At 43.6% G+C, this 19,263-nt stretch overlaps 1 protein-coding gene across 3 annotated transcripts in view; it reads right to left on the reverse strand.

The window, feature by feature from the left end:
• asb2a.1 (ankyrin repeat and SOCS box containing 2a, tandem duplicate 1) overlaps nt 1–19,263 on the reverse strand; it is a 93,669-nt gene that overhangs the window by 20,230 nt on the left and 54,176 nt on the right. For 2 of the 3 annotated variants that reach the window (XM_070879518.1, XM_070879519.1), the window contains exons 2-7: nt 16,585–16,852; nt 15,115–15,210; nt 14,111–14,277; nt 7,048–7,203; nt 6,461–6,706; nt 971–1,142 (exon numbers count right to left, since the gene is read on the reverse strand). In XM_070879518.1, the coding sequence (XP_070735619.1) occupies nt 971–1,142; nt 6,461–6,706; nt 7,048–7,203; nt 14,111–14,277; nt 15,115–15,210; nt 16,585–16,832 (1,085 nt within the window). In that variant the 5' untranslated portion in view covers nt 16,833–16,852. Of the gene's footprint in view, nt 1–970; nt 1,143–6,460; nt 6,707–7,047; nt 7,204–14,110; nt 14,278–15,114; nt 15,286–16,584; nt 16,853–19,263 lie in introns of those variants that run through there. The other variant, XM_070879520.1, reaches the window with a different exon arrangement.

Genomic DNA, 19,263 nt, shown 5'->3' on the forward strand with positions numbered 1-19,263 from the left:
CATTGAGGGGCGCTCCCGGAGTGGCAGCGCGGCACTGAGTCCAACACCATGCGGAGCAGGCCAGCGCTGATGCGTTATAATGCCCTAACACCTTCAATTAAAGGGGAGGGCCGCTGCACACTCTGCAGGCCCTTTGGTGGCTGACACTGGTCCACCAGGGAGGCGCTCGACCGGGCCAGCAGCCCAGCATCCGGTCGACACGAGGGCTGCCATTGTCGAGCCGAAGCAAGAGTTGGCCGACAAATAAAGATGGCGACCTGGGGCACTAAAAGCCTCCCCTTTAAGAGACGCCCCGGTGGTGGATGTCCACCATGGCGTTGACTTCTGCCTGTGCCAGCCTCGCAGCCCATAGAGCAAGTTTCCTCATGGGGAGCAAAGGGGTCGGCACGAGGCAGTGATGGATGGCACGTACATCGATGATGTCATCGCCGGTTGAACGCCAGCCCGAGGTTCTAATCGCGGGTGCACCGCTGCCAGGACAGCACCCCTCCAAACCTCTGGGGCAATTTCCCGGGAGGCACCTCCCCCGGGCGAAAATATAATGGAGCTATAAAAAGTGGCAATTTTGCCCCCTAGGAGTTCTCAAGAGTCAAATACATAATTTTGAAGTACTTAAATGGATCATACATGTTTAAACTAGTGCCGGCAAATATATTCAGCAATCCACACTGTTGCTAAAGCAGATCCAAAGCATTGTGGGAGTACCTTCGGCAAAGGGACTGTTGCGGTTCAAGATGGCAGCTCACCACCACCTTCGCAAGGGCAATTAACGCTGGAATTGCCAGCAATGCCCACATCCCGGAACGAATAAAAAAAATCATTGAGGAGCTCAATAAGGGAATCCGCAGCTTCTGTTTCCTTTTATTGGCAAATACTCAAAGTTCAAATTAAGTCTCAGAGATCTGAACTCTAGGTTATTGAAACTTGCGGAAAGTTTTAAACTCAGGAAGTTATATCCCTTACAACTTACTCCATATTGCCCTTTGCAGCTGCAATGTGAAGGGGCAGCCAGCCATTCTTGCTTCCTTTGTTTGCATCAGCATTTTGTGAAAGAAGAAACGCCACGACGTCTTCATGCTCGTTTTTGCAAGCTTCATACAGCGCTGAGGCATTATCACTGGCTTGGGTGTTGACATCTGCACCTGCGGAGAGTTTGATTAGAATGCACAGCACAATGTAATCAATATAGCTATTATCAGAAAATAGAGAGAAATGTTACTCAACAGATCAAATATTTTTTGAAATACCTGACTAATCTTAGTGTATATGTATTTGAAAAGCATAAATGGTAGCGGTTCCTTAAAATGTTCTACTTATTTTCCAACTTTAATTCTGTTCTTTAAAATTTGCATGTTTTTACCATTTGGAGGTTCAAGAAGACAATTCTACACATTAAGCATAAAGCTATCTCAAAATATCCATTTTCTAGAACTATAAATGATCCACTCCTTTTAGTGTAGTGACTTCTTTAAACAAGGTAATTTCGAGTTATAAATTATATTTTTGAAGTCATTTGGGCATATGCCGTTTTGAGGTGGCACAATGTGTACCATGGCAGCCCAGGCCACCTCACCTCCTACATGGCAATTAAAATCACAGTGACATTCATACTGCCCTTTGCCCTCTTCTGAGTGGCACAATGAAAGCTCCAAGGCACAATGCAAATGGGGAGACAGACCAGGATTCATTTGCATGCCACAGAGACAATAAAATGTAGTGCATGGAGTCCACAGAGACAACACATCAGTGAAATCAGGTTGACTTAAAAAAAAAGTAACCGGTGATGGGTCCTTGTGCACTTCGGTGCAATGCAAGCACAATGAGAAAGCTCCCAGGGCCAGCTACCCCTAAGATTCACTCCTCAGCTGAGACATAAAAGGCTCATTTAAATATCCACTGATATTGCTAGAACATAACTCCCATGTAACATGGGAATACTGCACCATGGGGAGGCAAAAGGTGCAGCCTTTAAATAAAACAGGGTTTACTGAACAATGCAGCAGGTCGGTAATTAAGTAAAGAATGTATTCAACTGCATCCAAAGATGGGGAAGTCCTTCAGAAGGAGGCAGAAAGGAGAGCACAAAACTTTAATGAGTCTGACCTTCAGACACTGGTAGGTGGGATGCAGCAAAGGAGAGGCAAACTGCTTGGTGCCCATGGGAGGAAATCTCAGGAAATTGTCTCACGTGCCATGTGGAAGGAGGCAGCACTACAGGAAAAAGTTCAATGACCTGAGCCGTCAAAAAACTCATGTAAAACAGGTGTAAGCAGCTGGACTACCTGGAAACCTCTGTGCAGCCTTTACAAAGACAGTTCAGCCTGCACCCTTCAGCAGCAGGCTGGGGGTCAAACAGGTGAGAGAGGAACGGTTTCACTTAAACTCTCTAATAACTTCACTGCACAGTTTATTATATTTGTACGGAATTAGGGTTTCACCCACACCACCAGGGCCCAGATGACAGCTGGGCAATGTGCCAAGCCAGAGAAGAAGAACATAGAATTTCACTAATTCTGACACCCTAGCCCTCCTTGAGGAATTCGATGGCAGGAGGCACAGACTCCTGGGTGTGGATGCCACTAAACCACCTCGAAGGGTCACTTGTGTTACTTGAGCTCACCCAAAACTCTGCTGCCCATATTCTAACTTGCACCAAGCCCCGTTCACCCATCACCCCCTGTGCTCGCTGACCTACATTGGCTCCTGGTCCGGCAACGCCTCGATTTGAAAAATTCTCTTCCTTGTTTTCAACTCCCTCCATTGCCTCACCCCCCACCCCCCGCCCCCCACCATTTCTGCAATCTCCTCCAGCTCTATAACCCTATGAGATCTCGGCCCTCCTCCAATTCTGGCCTCTTGCGCAGCCCTGATTATAATTGCTCCACCATTGATGGCTGTGCCTTCAGCTGTCTAGATCCTACGCTCTGCAATTCCCTCCTTACACCTCTCCGCCTCTCTACTGCTCTCTCCTCCTTTAAGACACTTCTTATAACCTATCTCTTTGACCAAGCTTTTGCTCATCGCTCCTAATATTTCTTTACGTGACTCAGTGACAAATTTTGCTTGGGAAGTTTTACTATGTTAAAGATGCTATAGAAATGCAAGATGTTGTTGTGTGACATGGAGGGAGGTGGCGCTAGCACTCAACATCAACTCCCTCACCTGCAGGACTGCAAACCAGTATCAGAAAAAGTGCGATGACCTCACTAGGCTTGGCAAGGTAACACTCTAGGCACTCCTTTTCTTCCTTGCCCAGCTTGGGCACCACCACACTCTTTACCCTCATAAAGCAACACTTACACAACTAACCCTCCACTCTGATAAGGGATGGCTCTAAATCAGCATCTTGACTATGGTTACCCTGCTTTCTCACAGGAATTGTTTACATGCACAATCCAAAACTACTTTTTTGCACTTGCCCCCACATCTCTTACTTCACCTCTCCCATGCCACTTGGCAGCCTGACCCTAATCACTGTCTTCTTGCAGGGCAAATTGGCACACAATACCCACCAAAAGGGGCATCCCCACCTTTAAACACCTCACCCCTTCAGGGAGATGGCATGGAGCTATCTGGCATTCACTCAACTCTTGCCAGTGGAGGAGTTGGTGAGGTCAATGGCATCTTGCTGGTGTCAGGTTAGTAATTGAGCACCCACATTGTTGCCCTGGCATCCTTCTGAAGCACCGCTCAGAGAGAGACTTCCATCCCCTGGTGGTAGGGTAGCTCCCCAAAGTTGTTGTTACCATGGTGAAGCAGAACTTGGGTTTGTGGCTATGCCTCATCACAGGATGATTTATTAATTTTGGGCCTATCACTGTGCGGAAGCACCCAGAAGAAACCGGAAGCTTCCGCAACACATAACGAGACAACACCTTTTTTATGTATTTCCCAGAGGCTAGTTTGAGAACAGCATTATCAGATGCTTGGCGCAAATTAACTAGCAACTTTAAGGACAGGGATGCTGCTAGATGTTGGAAGACCCAAGAAAGGGAAATGGAAGAAATAGAAATAATTTGAAAAATTTCACAAAAATCAAAAGGAATTTAAATCTCAGGTTTTTTTGCTATCTACTGTTAGGTTAGAGGTTATGCAAATTAAAATCAACCTTCTGATCAGCAACCAAGACATTAAATGTGCACCTATTCCAGGAATTTGATGACCATCAAAGACTTCATTTAGATTTAGTCCCTTTACAATCAAAGGCAGTAGCCCTGAATTTCTTTAGGGCCAGAGATACTCTCTAGCGTAAGTCATTCAGAATGCAGCACAAGCTCAGGAGTTTTGGGTGGGCCTAGAATGTCAGATTGGGCGAGATTTCCCATGCTAGTACTTTCCTCAATATTGTCCTCCCTATTGCCCTATTGGGCAGCTGAAAGAAGCCAGCATACAGATCAATCGAGGGTGAAATGGTGCCCACCAGGATCTCCAGGCTGGTGTCATTGCCTGTGAGACCACCAGAAATGCAGCCATTCACAGTTTGGTTCCACTCACCAAAATAGAGGCCTGATCAAAGGGAAATCCTGCATTTCTGAGGATTGGGGGTGGCAGAGAGGGGGGCCATACAAGTGGTCATCTGATGCCATTTTCCACCAACAAACTCCCCTTCCACCCAACCCCCAGGATGTTGCGAGCACCTAATTTGTGCCCATACTGATGCAAGTGCACGATGAAAACAGTCAAACTACTTGACCCCACCCTTGAACCCCAATACCCCAGCACGGTCAAGGCTGGAGGTCACCAGCAGCCACTCCACCACAATTACAAAAGGGAGCAGGGGTCCGTATCCCCATTACGTTTGAGGGACTGCCAATGAAGATGACACCAGATAATGGGAAAATAATAGGATTCGGATAGTGCCTCTCCAGTGGCCATCATGTATATAGAATCAAACAGCACAGGAGACCATTCGACCCATCATGCCTGTAGCGATTCTTTGAAAGAGCTATCCAACTAGTTCCATAGATTTGCTCTTTCCCCATAGCTTTGGAACTTTTTCCCCCTTAAAGTATTTATCCAATTCTTTTTGAAAGTTACTCGTGAATCAGCTCCTACCGCCCTTTCAGGCAGTGCATTCCAGATCATAGCAGCTCGTTCTGTAAGATTATCCTCATTGCGCCTCTGGTTCTTTTGACAATTATCTTAAATCTGTTTCCTCTGGTTACTGACCCTTGTGCCATTGGAAACAGTTTCTCCTTATTTACTCCAACAAAACCACTCATAATCTAGCGGCCTTTCGTACAATGGATAAATTGGCAACTTCTTAATAATTTACCATCCAGAAACAACTGTACTTGCCACCACTGCTAAGCCATACACCATGCTTTGCAGGCTACACACTCACGCAGTCCTGCAGGAGCGGGCTCAAGCGTGCGAGCGCTCTTTTTAATCGGTCCCACGGATTCCAGTTCTTCAAGCCCGCGGGATGGCACCTGCGCGCTAGAGCCCGCTTTTCCTGCTTTTTGTTTTTAATTCGGTGAAATAAATTGTGTATGTGTTTTTCTGCACTTGTGAATAAGTGCTGCATTTCTGACTTGTTACATGGGGGGAAGGGGGTGCTGGTTCAAGAAGACAACGTTTATTAATGGAAGTGATTGAAGTTGACAATGCGGATATGGATATTTGCTGGTTGTTTGGTTGCATTGTGGTTAATATTCTAATTACTTATGAGGACTTACAGCACGTCAGCGCCATTGGAAAGCCACTGCTTCTGCTGCTTGTGCAGCCATTACTATAGTGACATACGGGATGGGCTAAAACATGTTGAAAACTTGAAAATTAATACTAATTGCATGAATAGATATGCCTCTTTCAGCTCACCTTGGGCTTTTGGATAGTTTGTCAATGCATAATCGTGTAACTGAGTGATGTTTCTGAAGTGTTAATACATTATTATACAGTTCTTTTACAGCCCAGTCATTTCTGACAAGTAATTCTTTAAAAAAAATAGTTTGTACATGATAAACTAAAAGCTTTTAATTAATTCTACCGTAAACAATCTTGCAGAATGGACAGGTGAATGACAAATACATTTCAATATAGATAAGTGTGATGCTGTGCATTTTGGTAAGAGGAATAAAGAGGCCATCAAATCTAGATGAGGTAGAGGTGCAAAGGGACCTAGGGGTATAGAATCACAAATCATTAAATGTAGCAACGCAGGATAAAAAAGCCATAAAAGTGCAAATAAATCAGTGAGGTTCATTTGTAGAGGAATAGAATTCAAAAGCAGAGAAGTTATGTTAAACCTGTACAGAACCTTGTCTGATTGTCTCATGATTTGAGATGGTGGGGTGGCTACATTGCTATACTGTATATTATATATACGTTTAATGGTGGCTGTTGCTGCCGTTGTGTTGTAAAAGTTGTTGTAATATTTGCCCACGAACGAAAAAGTCGCGCTCAAAGGAGTTCGTGGCCCGCTCAGTACAAAAGAAAAATTAGAGGGAGCATTTCTTACCACATTTTGTGAGAAAACGTAAAGCTTCCAGTTGTCCACTTTGTGCTGCAACAAATAATGCAGTGATTCCATAAGCATTTGATGCCTCAATCTTGGCACCAGCAATGAACAGAGTTTCGATGATGTTCATATCACTTCGTACCACAGCCTCGTGAAGAACAGTCCATCCACGGTTGCAGCGGTGATTCACATCGGCGTGATATTTTAACAGAAGTTTAACAACTTCCAAATTTTTATTTTCACAAGCTGTTAAAAGAAGTAACTGTACAGTTAAAGCACGTGCTCAGGAAATTTGGAATATATTTTAGTGCTTCAGGATCAGATTGCATAGTTTATTTGTAACGATTCTGCTGACCTGGTCCAGTTGCGCATGTTGTAAAAGTGTACACTGCAAGACCGTGATTTTAGGTTGGGAAATTGTGAGCTGGGTGTGCACAATTTTGTAATGTGCGCTCCTGGCTCAATCCATATAATTCTCAAGCATTTACCATACCCGGCAGCTATAATCTGTATACAGGAATGTATAGTATTTGGCAGAATACGTTAACTGAGGTCAAGCAGTAACACTTCATCAAGTTTTATTTTACCTTTGTAGAGCGGAGTTTCTTTGGTCTTACTAGTGATGTCACATTCTGCTCCTGCTTCCAGTAAATAAGTTATGCACTCCACGTATCCCCTGCGTGCTGCTAAGTATAAAGCGGTTTCCTCTGCTAGTGTCCGACAGTCTACGGTTCTAGGATAAGCTATGAAAAAAAAACTATATAAACATTTCAACGCAAACTTCAGGAACAGTATCTCATTTTCCTCTTGGTCATTCTGCGGCTGAGCAATGATTTCAATCATATCAGACTTTAATTCTATTCCGCATTTTTCTACTTACTTTTCCCCCTATTACTCCATTTCATATGTTTTCCCTTCCATTTTTAGAGCCACGTCTCATTCATCCCTCTGCCTTTCCAATGATTTGGTCTGCGTACCTCTAGCTGGGATGACAGTTGTACAGTGTATAACTCTTCACACTTCTTTCCAGTGTTGCAAAATCGTTTTGGCTATAAAACCCATTAACAGCTCGTTTTCATCTGTACCTCCCGTTTGTCCTGAATTTTTCTTGTCTAATTTAAGGGGCTTCCTCAACCTGATCTGTTCTGATACTATACCTGAAATGTTAACCTTTAGGAACAGGAGTCTGCCATTCAGCATCTCGAGCTTGTTCCACCATTTAATTAGATCATGGCTGATCTGTATCTTCTCTGTCCGCCTTAGTTCCATGATACCCCTTAATACCCTTGCCTAACTAAAACAAATCTGTCAGATGTTGATGGACTGGCTAGGAGTTCCAGCATTTATTATTTTTATTCCAGATTTCCAGCATCCGTGATTTTTCTTTTTCCATTTATATTTTTATCACTTCATGTTTTATGGTTTGTTTATCTAAAGGACGATAATTATTGCGTGAGAATTTGAACTTTCTTTTAGCTCTGGTAGATCTTGAAGCGGGAGCCAACTTTAAATATCTTCTACAATCGTCACACAATATTCTTAAAGAAACAAAGTTGCAAAATATAGCAAACATCTGCTCACGTTATCATGTAATAAACATTTTTTATTTGATAACATCTCGATGGAAATGCTCTCCCACATTCTCCTGAGGGTTACAAAGCATTTTCTCTGCCAACTAAAGACTCTGACATACCCTATCAGTTAGAGACTATAATTATTCTTAGCTTCATTTAAAAATATTTGGCAGCCTTCTTAGAAAACGAAGAATATTAATTAAAAACATCCAATCAATCTGGCACGATGATTTTTACTTTTTTAACTTGGAGGCTCAATGCTAGTTTTAAATGTTAGTATCACTACTCTAAAATAGCCTGCAAATGTACAAAGTAGACAAATCTCACAATATTTGTAGCCATTTTTCCAGTATTTCATAAAGTAATTTATTTGCTATTACAGTGGACCTCATCTCCTCTTCGACACTACTCGAGGTGCATTGAAGAGGTACCACTGTCTTTTTTAAAAATAAAATTAATTGTATAAAGTACACTAAAAATTGCAACCACAATCAGATCACTGCACAACACAATAGTATCAGTCTTACACTCTCATTTCAGCCATAAATACACATATAAATCTGAACCAATATTTATCTTGGGCATTGAATCTGAATGTCCATTCTCTATCCCTCTTTTAGTCTTTCTTCCTCTCTAGCTACATAAAAAGACGTTTTCTGTCTGTTGTAAATGTCGTGACATTAGTGTCATCAATTTTTTTCTTGGTCAAGTCACTATCTATTTCCTCTTTCTAATCAGTTATTTTCTACTTTTGCTCGTCACTAATCATATTCTGCAGAAATATCTGCCCAATCATAATGCAAGATAAAATTCTGCTCAAACACATTTTAGCAAAAAATTCTCTGAAATACAGCCATCTATTATATGCCTGTAAAAATAAATGTCCTCATTCACGATCCAATTGCTCCAGTGTTTCGCCTTTCGAAGCACAATAAACAGCCTCAGCCAGTTAGCAGGTAACCCTGCAATCACCTACAACTCTGGCCCAACATCCTAAAGCCAATGTGAAGAACATACGCCTATGTGCAACAGATCAAAGCCATATGCTCACTGATGATACCATCACTGCCTGCCCTCCATATGCTTGCCTCTCTTCCACCTATCTGCTCCCGTGAATCTGATCTGGATGACAGAAGTAAAGAGAGAAATACAGAGGAAAGAGAGGATAACAGGGGCAGTTTAACAGAGATAAACATAGGGAGCAAAAGAGAGTGACAAGCACAGGAAGAAAGTGCGAGCGAAAGAGTAAGAGAGAGACAGTAAGAGAGAAATAATGAAAGACTGAAACAATTTAAAACTGAGACAGAGACAGAATTACAGAGAGAAAATGAATGATTAACAGAGACATAAGGGGAACCACAGAGCTGGTCTTTAAGAGTCCCCAAACTCTTGACATGACCCTGCATATCAGGTGTCTCTGAGATACAACTAAAAGTGACAGCCTTTATGAAGCTTCCCTCCACCCCCAAATGTTAACTGTCCAGAAAGCATCAAACACTCAAACAACATCAATAGAGTTTGTAGACAAATGCTGCAGCCATTTTTCATACAACAAGGTCCCATAAACAGCAATGAAATGAATGACAAGTTAGTCTGTTTTTGTAGTTTGATTGGGGGATAAATGTTGGCCAGAACATTGAGAACTCCCAACTCTTCTTCAAAAAAGTCATGGAATCTTTTACATCCATCTGAATAGATAGATTGGGCCTTGGTTTAATGTCTTATCTGAAACATAACACACATGCAGCACTCCCTCAGTACTGCATTACAATGTCAGCCCAGATTATGCGCTCAAGTCCTTGAAATCACAACCTTCTGACTCAGGGGTGAGAGAGCTACCAATGAGCCATGCTGACACAAACTATTAGATTCTGAGGAGAAACAAAGCTCAGTTCAGGTAACAGGAGAAAAATTTGCCGGAATATGGGGAAAGATCAGGGATGTGGGCAGTGGGAGCAGATGAGCCTGGTGGTGAAAGCTTGAAGGCCCAAATGGCCTACACCTGCTCCAATTTTTTATGTTCTTATGAGTGGGACTAACTTGATTACTCTTCAAAAGAGCTGGCCAGACTCGATGGGCTGAATAGCCTCCTTCTGTGTTGTACTATTCTACGATTCTATATATGGAATGCTATTCCCCAAGCCCCAAACCACTTGTGAACTATACCACTAGAGATCTACTAGTTTTAAGAACATAAGAAGAAAAGAAATAGGAGCAGGAGTAGGCCATTTGGCCCTTCGAGCCTACTCCGCCATTCAATAAGATCATGGCTGATCGCCTACCTTCTTTGTATGAAATATACAGAGGGCTTTTGTTCTTTCTGTGTATCCTCAGCAATTGTTTGTCAAGTTGCTCTCAAAGTCCCAACATTCTTTTATCACCTATTTAGTTCTGCCTTGTATGTGATGTCTCTCTCTTACCTTCTTCAGCGTATTTTTAAATATATGTTTCTGCACTTCGCTCCTTTTCTTTCCTGAAGGCATTGACTCTGGGCTACAGTACTACAGATTTAAAATGTTCTTTGGTATCTCCTCTACAGGACCAATTTGTAGGGTCATGGGGAAAAAGCTGGGGTGTGGGACTAAATTCGACAGCTCTCCCAAAGAGCCGGCACAGGCACGACTGGCCAAATGGCTCCCTTCTGCGCTGTAAGTTTCTATGATTCTAAGTGACCCTTCTTCATTGAGAGCATTCTCAGCTGAGCATGATTCTGTCCTTCTCTGCCATTTAAACACACACATTTCCAGTAGGGATCACTGAATAGTGACCAGACATGGGAACTCATGGCTGGTTTTCCCATTCCCTAGAAGAAGAAGGACTTACATTTATACAGCGCCTTTTACAACCTCAGGACATCCCAAAGTGCTTTACAGATAATGAAGTACTTTTAAAGTATCATCACTGTTGGAATGTAGGAAACACAGCAGCCAATTTGCACACAGCAAGCTCCCACAAACAGCAATGTAATAGTGACAAGATAATCTGTTTTAGTGATGTCAATTGAGAGATAAATAATGGTGAGGGCTTCAGGAATAACTCCCCTGCTCTTTGATACAGTGCCATTGGACCTTTTACATCCATTTGAGAGAGCAGATGGTTTAACGCCTTATCCAAACGAAGGCACCTCTGACGGTGCAGCAGTCCCTCAGCACTGCACTGGAGTGTCAGTGTAGATTTCTGTGCTTAAGTCTCTGGACCCACAACCTTCTGACTCAGAAGCAAGAGTGCAGCTCACTGAACCACTACTGACACTGGATGCACTGAGGCCAATAGTAGCCCCAACTGGTATCATTAGTTGAATCAGCTCAGACCAGGAATTGAACCCAAGAGTCAGGGCCTTCCTAGTTTGTAACTGATCAAACTACTGAGCATCGGCATATTTAATGAATTATTCTTGCAACCCATCTTAGGCCCTCCTGAGATTTTCAACAGTAGGAGCAACAGAAAAAGAAGTAATATTAAAGTAATACAAATCTTCTGGAATTTTTTGAGGATGTTTCCAGTAGAGTGGACAAAGGAGAACCAGTTGATGTGGTGTATTTGGACTTTCAGAAGGCTTTCGACAAGGTCCCACACAAGAGATTAATGTGCAAAGTTAAAGCACATGGGATTGGGGGTAGTGTGCTGACGTGGATTGAGAACTGGTTGTCAGACAGGAAGCAAAGAGTAGGAGTAATTGGGTACTTTTCAGAATGGCAGGCAGTGACTAGTGGGGTACCGCAAGGTTCTGTGCTGGGGCTCCTGCTGTTTACATTGTACATTAATGATTTAGACGAGGGGATTAAATGTAGTATCTCCAAATTTGCGGATGACACTAAGTTGGGTGGCAATGTGAGCTGCGAGGAGGCTGCAGAGTGACTTGGATAGGTTAGGTGAGTGGGCAAATGCATGGCAGATGATGTATAATGTGGATAAATGTGAGGTTATCCACTTTGGTGGTAAAAACAGAGAGACAGACTATTATCTGAATGGTGACAGATTAGGAAAAGGGGAGGTGCAACAAGACCTGGGTGTCATGGTACATCAGTCATTGAAGGTTTGCATGCAGGTACAGCAGGCGGTTAAGAAAGCAAATGGCATGTTGGCCTTCATAGCAAGGGGATTTGAGTACAGGGGCATGGAGGTGTTACTACAGTTGTACAGGGCCTTGGTGAGGCCACACCTGGAGTATTGTGTACAGTTTTAGTCTCCTAACTTAAGGAAGGACATTCTTGCTATTGAGCGAGTGCAGCGAAGGTTCACCAGACTGATTCCCGGGATGGCGGGACTGACATATCAAGAAAGACTGGATCAACTGGGCTTGTATTCACTGGAGTTCAGAAGAATAAGAGGGGATCTCACAGAAACGTTTAAAATTCTAATGGGTTTAGACAGGTTAGATGCAGAAAGAATATTCCCAATGTTGGGGAAATCCAGAACCAGGGCTCACAGTCTAAGGATAAGGGGTAAGCCATTTAGGATCGAGATGAGGAGAAACTTCTTCACCCAGAGAGTGGTGAACCTGTGGAATTCTCTACCACAGAAAGTTGTTGAGGCCAATTAACTAAATATATTTAAAAAGGAGTTAGATATAGTCCTTACTACTAGGAGGATGAAGGGGTATGGCGAGAAAGCAGGAATGGGGTACTGAAGTTGCATGTTCAGCCATGAACTCATTGAATAGTGGCTCGAAGGGCCGAATGGCCTACTCCTGCACCTATTTTCTATGCTTTCTATGTAAAGGCAACTCAGCAAAAAAGCCGCAGTGCATCAAACATTATGTTACAATAATTCAAATTGATAGTTGTGTTTATCAGTAAATGAGTTGCTAGAGGAGCTACCTGCACTGGTGGCAAGTAACAACATTACCAGTAATAAACCAAAACTGCCTAAAGATATCGGAAAATGGCAACATTTACGATACAAGGTTATATCCTTGAGAAAATTTGGTGCATTTAGTGTCCTATAAAATGTACAACAGAACAAATGACTGGATAAGTACCATTTCCCAGCACCTGCATAGCCAAGGTCATTTAAAAAAAAATTGTTCCTGGGATGTGGGAATCGCTGGCGGGGCCAGCATTTATTGCCCAGCCCTAATTGCCCTTGAGAAGGTGGTGGTGAAGGTACTCCCACAGTGCTGCTAGGGAGGGAGTTCCAGGACTTTGACCCAGCGACGATGAAAGAACAGCGATATATTTCCAAGTCAGGATGGTGTGTAACTTGGAGGGGAACTTGCAGGTGATGGTGTTTCCATGTGCCTGCTGCCCTTGTCCTTCTAGGTGGTAGAGGTAGCGGGTTTGGGAGGTGCTGCCGAAGACGCCTTGGTGACTTGCTGCAGTGCATCTTATAAATGGTACACACTGCAGCCACGGTGAGCCGGTGGTTATTGAAGGTGGTGGATGGGGTGCCAATTAAGCAGGCTGCTTTGTTCTGGATGGTGTCAAGCTTCTTGAGTGTTGTTGGAGCTGCACTCATCCAGGCAAGTGGAGAGTATTCCATCACACTCCTGACTTGTGCCTTGTAGATGGTGGAAAGGCTTTGGGGAGTCAGAAGGTGAGATATTCACCGCAGAATACATAGCATCTGACCTGCTCTTGTGGCTGGTCCAGTTAAGTTTCTGATCAATGGCGACCCCCCAGGATGTTGATGGTAATGCCGTTGAATGTCAAGACATGGTGGTTAGACTCTTGCTTGCTGGAGATAGTCATTGCCTGGCACTTGTGTGGCTTGAATGTTACTTGCCACTTATCAGCCCAAGCCTGAATGTTGTCCAGGTCTTGTGCATGCGGGCACAGAATGCTCCATTATCTGAGGAATTGCGAATGGAACTGAACACTGTGCAATTATCAGCGAACATCCCCACTTCTAACCTTATGATGGAGGGATGGTCGTTGATGAAGCAACTGAAGATGGTTGGGCCTAGGACACTGGGGCTGAGATGACTGACCTTGAACAACTACAACCAGTTTCCCCAAACTAAACTAAGTATCACAACCCCTTCATTACACGAATGGCCCACAGACAACGTACATAGCATGCAGTTTAACCTTTTATACTGTGCAGTATACTCGTTCCTATCCAATCATTTACTGACCTTTTAGCAGCAATTTCACACAGCCCGGTTTGTTGTAAAAGGCAGCTTCGTGCAGAGGGATCCAGCCTTGCGTATTTGGCACAGAAAGATTTTTTCCGGATTTGATCATATTTGACAAGGTTTCTTCATCACCATTGCTTATCGCAAGGATTATTGGATCAAGCTCCCTAGATTAAAAACCGGCTAGATGTAATATGCAACTAGACATCAGAAATGGACATGCCCGCTAAAATATTCCAACAGTTTAAAGAGACTTATTCAATCATTCAATAATTACTTCTGGACAAAGACCGCATTGTTGAAATGAATAACGCGGGCCCTCGGGATATTTTGCTGGACCCCGACTTACTAAATTGTGGGGCCACATAGCGATGCTTTCTGATTGGCTGAGAGGCTTTGCGAGCGCCCCTTGTCCTTTCCACAGGACCAATGTCATTCATTGGGGGCCAGGTCGTCGCTCGATGTCTCCGCAAGTGCGGCGAGAGCAAGGGAACCGCGCAAAATAAACCAAAGAGGAAATGAACATTTCTGCCACTAGCTTTAAACCCACGGTTAGTTCCTCCCTCAGCTTTCTCTCTCTGTCCCTGGACCCGAGACTGGCACTGGGCCGATCCGCTGTGAAGTACTGTTCCATTGTTTCCCCATCTTCCTTATTGTATCGTGTTATTTAATGGCAAGGTTTGGATGCAGATTAAGTTTAGGAGAGGTTTAGAGTCTGAATCTTGACTGAAGTAATCGTGGTAAAGGCGATAGTCCAATTGTAAGACTACTTGCTGTACTGACATCTACTGTATTTTCATAAACTAAACCAGTTTCTTATAATCTATTTTCCCACCGTTAAATCTCAATGATCTCCAGTTATTTGTTTTAACTATCTGTTTCTTGGGAGTTGTTTCCGTTCCAGTTTTTAAAGGGACGGGGAGAACGACCCCCCCCCCCCCCTTCCCCATTTCTTCAATAAACAAGAGCATCACGGGGCTATAAACAAAGACACACACACTTACGCTGGCTTGGAGATTGGAAACAGACTTCCATCGTACCTTCTGTATAAGGTTCTTCTCGGAGGGTTCGCTGTGGGAGCATTGCTGGTCACAGGCGACCTGGGAGCAGGACGGGAGTGAAACAGTGAAAAATATTCAGAATAAGAGAAGCCAGTCATTTTCCCCGCAGTCTCCTTTTTTTGAGTCAATGTGAGCAGCTGGGCTCCAATCTGCTCTCGCACGTGTTTATTTTTGGCTTCGGAGACGCTGAGGGACTATTTGACCATATAAGACAATAGAGAGAAAGCGCCTTCAGAAGGAAGGGGCACATCAATCTCAGAGCCAACTGGTGGGCTCAGGCAAGGAAACCCAAACTCCAAAAGGTTCCTGGAACTTCAATTCACTACCATGGCAATTTGACTTATGGTATCATCTTGAGACCTACCTATAGTGACCTATTATTTATTTTAAAAAACGTGATCCCAAACCAAAGTGTAACTAAAAAGCTAAAAACAAATCTGCAAATATTGAAACAAAAATAGAAAAGCACTGAAAATGCACAGCAGATCACAGAGCGTGTGTGGGGTGGACAGGGTGAGGTTTGAGATAGATTGACAAACGAAGGATAAACAAACATATTGATGGGATCAGAAAGCGGAGGGGACGGAATAAAGAAGCCATATTCTAATCACAGAGAGTTCATGGGTTGAATGACCAGCTTAAAATAAAAAAAACAGAAGGTTGTTAGAGATTGGGTAAGATTGACTCCGGGAGATGTTAAAGAAACACGATATAATTAGTCGAAACAGTGAAGCGGATTCAGGTCTGAAATGAAAACTAAAGTGCTGGAAACACAGTGGAAGAGACAAAGAACAGGCTGGCGCCCCGGGCACTGGCTCAACCCCCTCCCTCAAACCGGCCACAACTGTGTTCTGCAAAATGTCAGTGACCCCTCCTTCCCGCAGGACACCGGTAGTTCCACCTGCAGTTACTAACACCACTTAGCTAAATAATACACTCCATTATCCTCTAATGCTTTTAGATAGTACTATATCAGTATTTCGTTTATAAATCTGGCATGCTTTTCACATTAAACGTTATTAGTAAATAAGTGATGAATTAAACAAAATTAGTAGCCAGTCTGATACAGATATGAGTTTGATAAGTAGATAGAGACATATCAAGAGTTCACTTTCTGCCAAGGTACTTTATTTCTGTTACTATTGGCTTTACTGGGTATGGTTGCCTGCTCACATACACAGTCACTGACTGGCCGCCTGCCTGCTTGGTGCAATCGTGTCCTGGCCTAGTTTTGCCCTAGGGATGCGACCCAACATCCTAACATGGCCCCTGGGGCTTTTAGCCTGAGGCTGGCGAGTGCTGGATGAACTGGTCTCCGGGGCTCTCAGCCTGAAGTATGTGTGTGTGTATTGCTCTGGTTGGTCCCCGACGCTGTCAAGTCCGAAGCACGCGTGCACTGTGTCCGACACCCACCTGCTCTTGGCACAGGGCTGTGGGGCGAGGTTCTGAATCGTTGGCGGATTCACCGGGAGCTGATCTCGGGCCCTGGGATGAGTCTGCACCATCGAACTGGGAGGCTGGCCCGCGGCAGAAGACATCGTCAGGCTTTGCTCGACCGCCATCTGAATGAGCTCCTCTTCACTCAGGCCGCTGTACAGGCTGAACTCCTCTTGGCCAAACGTGCGGCCCGAGTCCCGGGTGGAAGTGACTCCCGTGGCCATTCTCCCGCAGCGTCAGGAGGCTGTGGATGGAGAAATACACAAGCTGTAAAAAGCCAGTGCTCGCCAAGGTTTGTTTTTGTATTGCATTCCTTTCCATTTATGTGCAGTTCTGTTGCAAAAAATCTGGGAGGTTCGGGAGAAATCAACGCGATCTAATTTGTCTGGTGGCTACATGTGATTATTTTGGATTGCTTAATACGGTGTGTTTATTCTATTTACTGCGCTGCAAGATCTGGGACAGGTTACATTAGCCAGACGTGTCCAGTTAGAGATTGCTAATACGTTGTCATCTTCCAAAACTCGGCAGCCTGTGTCCTAACTCGCACCAAGTCCTTCTCACTCATCACCCCTGTGCTCGCTGACCTACATTGGCTCCAGGTTAAGCAACTCCTAGATTTTAAAATTCTCATCCTTGTTTACAAATCCCTCCATGGCCTCCCCCTTCCCTATTTTTGTAATCTCTTTCAGCTTCACAACACGCCGCCCATGTCTGCGCTCCTCAAATTCTGCCCTCTTGAGCATCCCTGATTATAACTGCTCAACCAATGGTGGCCGTGCCTTCAGCTGCCTGGGCCCCAAGCTCTAGAACTCTCTCCTTAATTCTCTCTACCTCTCTTTCCTCCTTTTAAGATGCTCCTTAAAACATACGTGCTTTCATCTGCTTATGTGGCTCGGTGTCAAATTTATTTGTTTTGTCTTAAAACACTCTTGTGAAGCACCTTGGGACGTTTTACTAAATTAAAGGCTCTATATAAATACAAGTTGTTGTTGTTATAGTCTTGGAGCTGTAACATTGTGGCACCTTCCCGTGGATTACTGTGCGAATTAGCAGCCAGAAATCGGTATGAGTCTTCCTGGCTCACAAGTGAATGTCTGCACCCTCTTCCCTATCCCTCCAAAGGAACTGGGATCAGATACAGATTGATCAGTTTGCCAACCAAAGTCGATTACACCTACCATCTCCTCTATAACCACACACTTCACCCAGCCACGGGGATAACACAGTATCAGACCATGGACCCATTGTACCACATCTTTAAACAGTGAATTAAACAGTACTCCTGGTTAAGCAACGCCTTGATTTTAAAATTCTCATCCTTGTTTTGAAATCGCTCCAAGCCCTGCTTCTCCCTATCTCTGTAATCTCCTCTACCCCTACAACCCTCCGAGATATCTGCACTCCTCAAATTCTGGCCTCTTCAGCATCCCCGATTTTAATCGCTCCACCATTGGTGGCTGTGCCTTGTGCTGCTTAGGCCCGAAGCTCTGGAATTCCATCCCTAAACCTCTCCACTTCTCTACTTCTCTTTTCTCCTTTAAGAAGCACCTTAAAACCTACCTCTTCAGTCCTAATATAAACTTTGTTTTATAACACTCCTATGAAGTGCCTTGGGTTGTTTAACTGTGTTAAAGTCACCATTTCTCACATTACAACAGTGACTACACTTCAAAAAGTACTTAATTGTCTGTAAAACACTTTGAGGCGTTTGGTGGCCGTGAAAGGCGCTATATAAATGTAAGTCTTTCTTTATATAAATGCAAGTTGTTACTTTTATATATTTTTTGAATCAAGGGTTTCCATGGTCCAATCACAATTGTCACATTTTTATCTGTCATCCACCTTGTGGTGAGGAAGTTTAGCACAGCAAGGCCTATTGTATTCTCTGCATATACACAGTGCCAATTTAAAAGAGACAAGCAAATTCCAAATTAATTGGACTATGCAAAATTTGGATTGTCATAAATTAATCTGAAACAAGCAATTCACTTCAAGTTTGAAATGAAATTCAAACTCCCCCCTTGCTGTAATTATTTGAAATGTTGCATCGCCTAGAGAATAGAGGCACAATGTTACTCATAAAAATAGATTGTGAATGATAGGAAAGAATTTATGACATACATTCTTGCTAACTAGAATTCTGACAGCAAAATTAGCTTGCTTTTATAATCCTACACCAGACAGTTACAGTAGCATATATTCAGTATCAAAGCCAAGACCATAGTAGAACATCAAATTTATATGACCAATCACAGCAGTTGGTCAATAGCCCTGTAGTTCTCCTCCAGCATCCTCCTCCAATGACTCTACTCCATTGTTCAGCTGAGTGGGACTGCCCTAGCCCATTCCACTCTTACCTATCCAGTCATAATTAGAGAATCCCCTGAAATTGCATCTCTTCCCATCCCTGCACCATTACCTCTGGCGTCCTCCAAGGATTTTGTTGCGCTCATAATAAAGTGATACAACTGAGCACTGTGAGTAATGAGGAAGTGTGACCTTAGCTCCTTTAATTAAACTCTGGAGTGTTTTTACAGCATGGGAGGCCTGCTTATATACAATGCTCCCAAGGGATCCCAGCAGGTAGGCCTTCTAGTGGTGGTGTGATACAAGTTGCCAAGGCTTACATACATAACATCACTCCCTCCCAAA

Source organism: Pristiophorus japonicus, chromosome 4 (assembly GCF_044704955.1).
Source record: "Pristiophorus japonicus isolate sPriJap1 chromosome 4, sPriJap1.hap1, whole genome shotgun sequence".
NCBI lineage: Eukaryota > Metazoa > Chordata > Chondrichthyes > Pristiophoridae > Pristiophorus > Pristiophorus japonicus.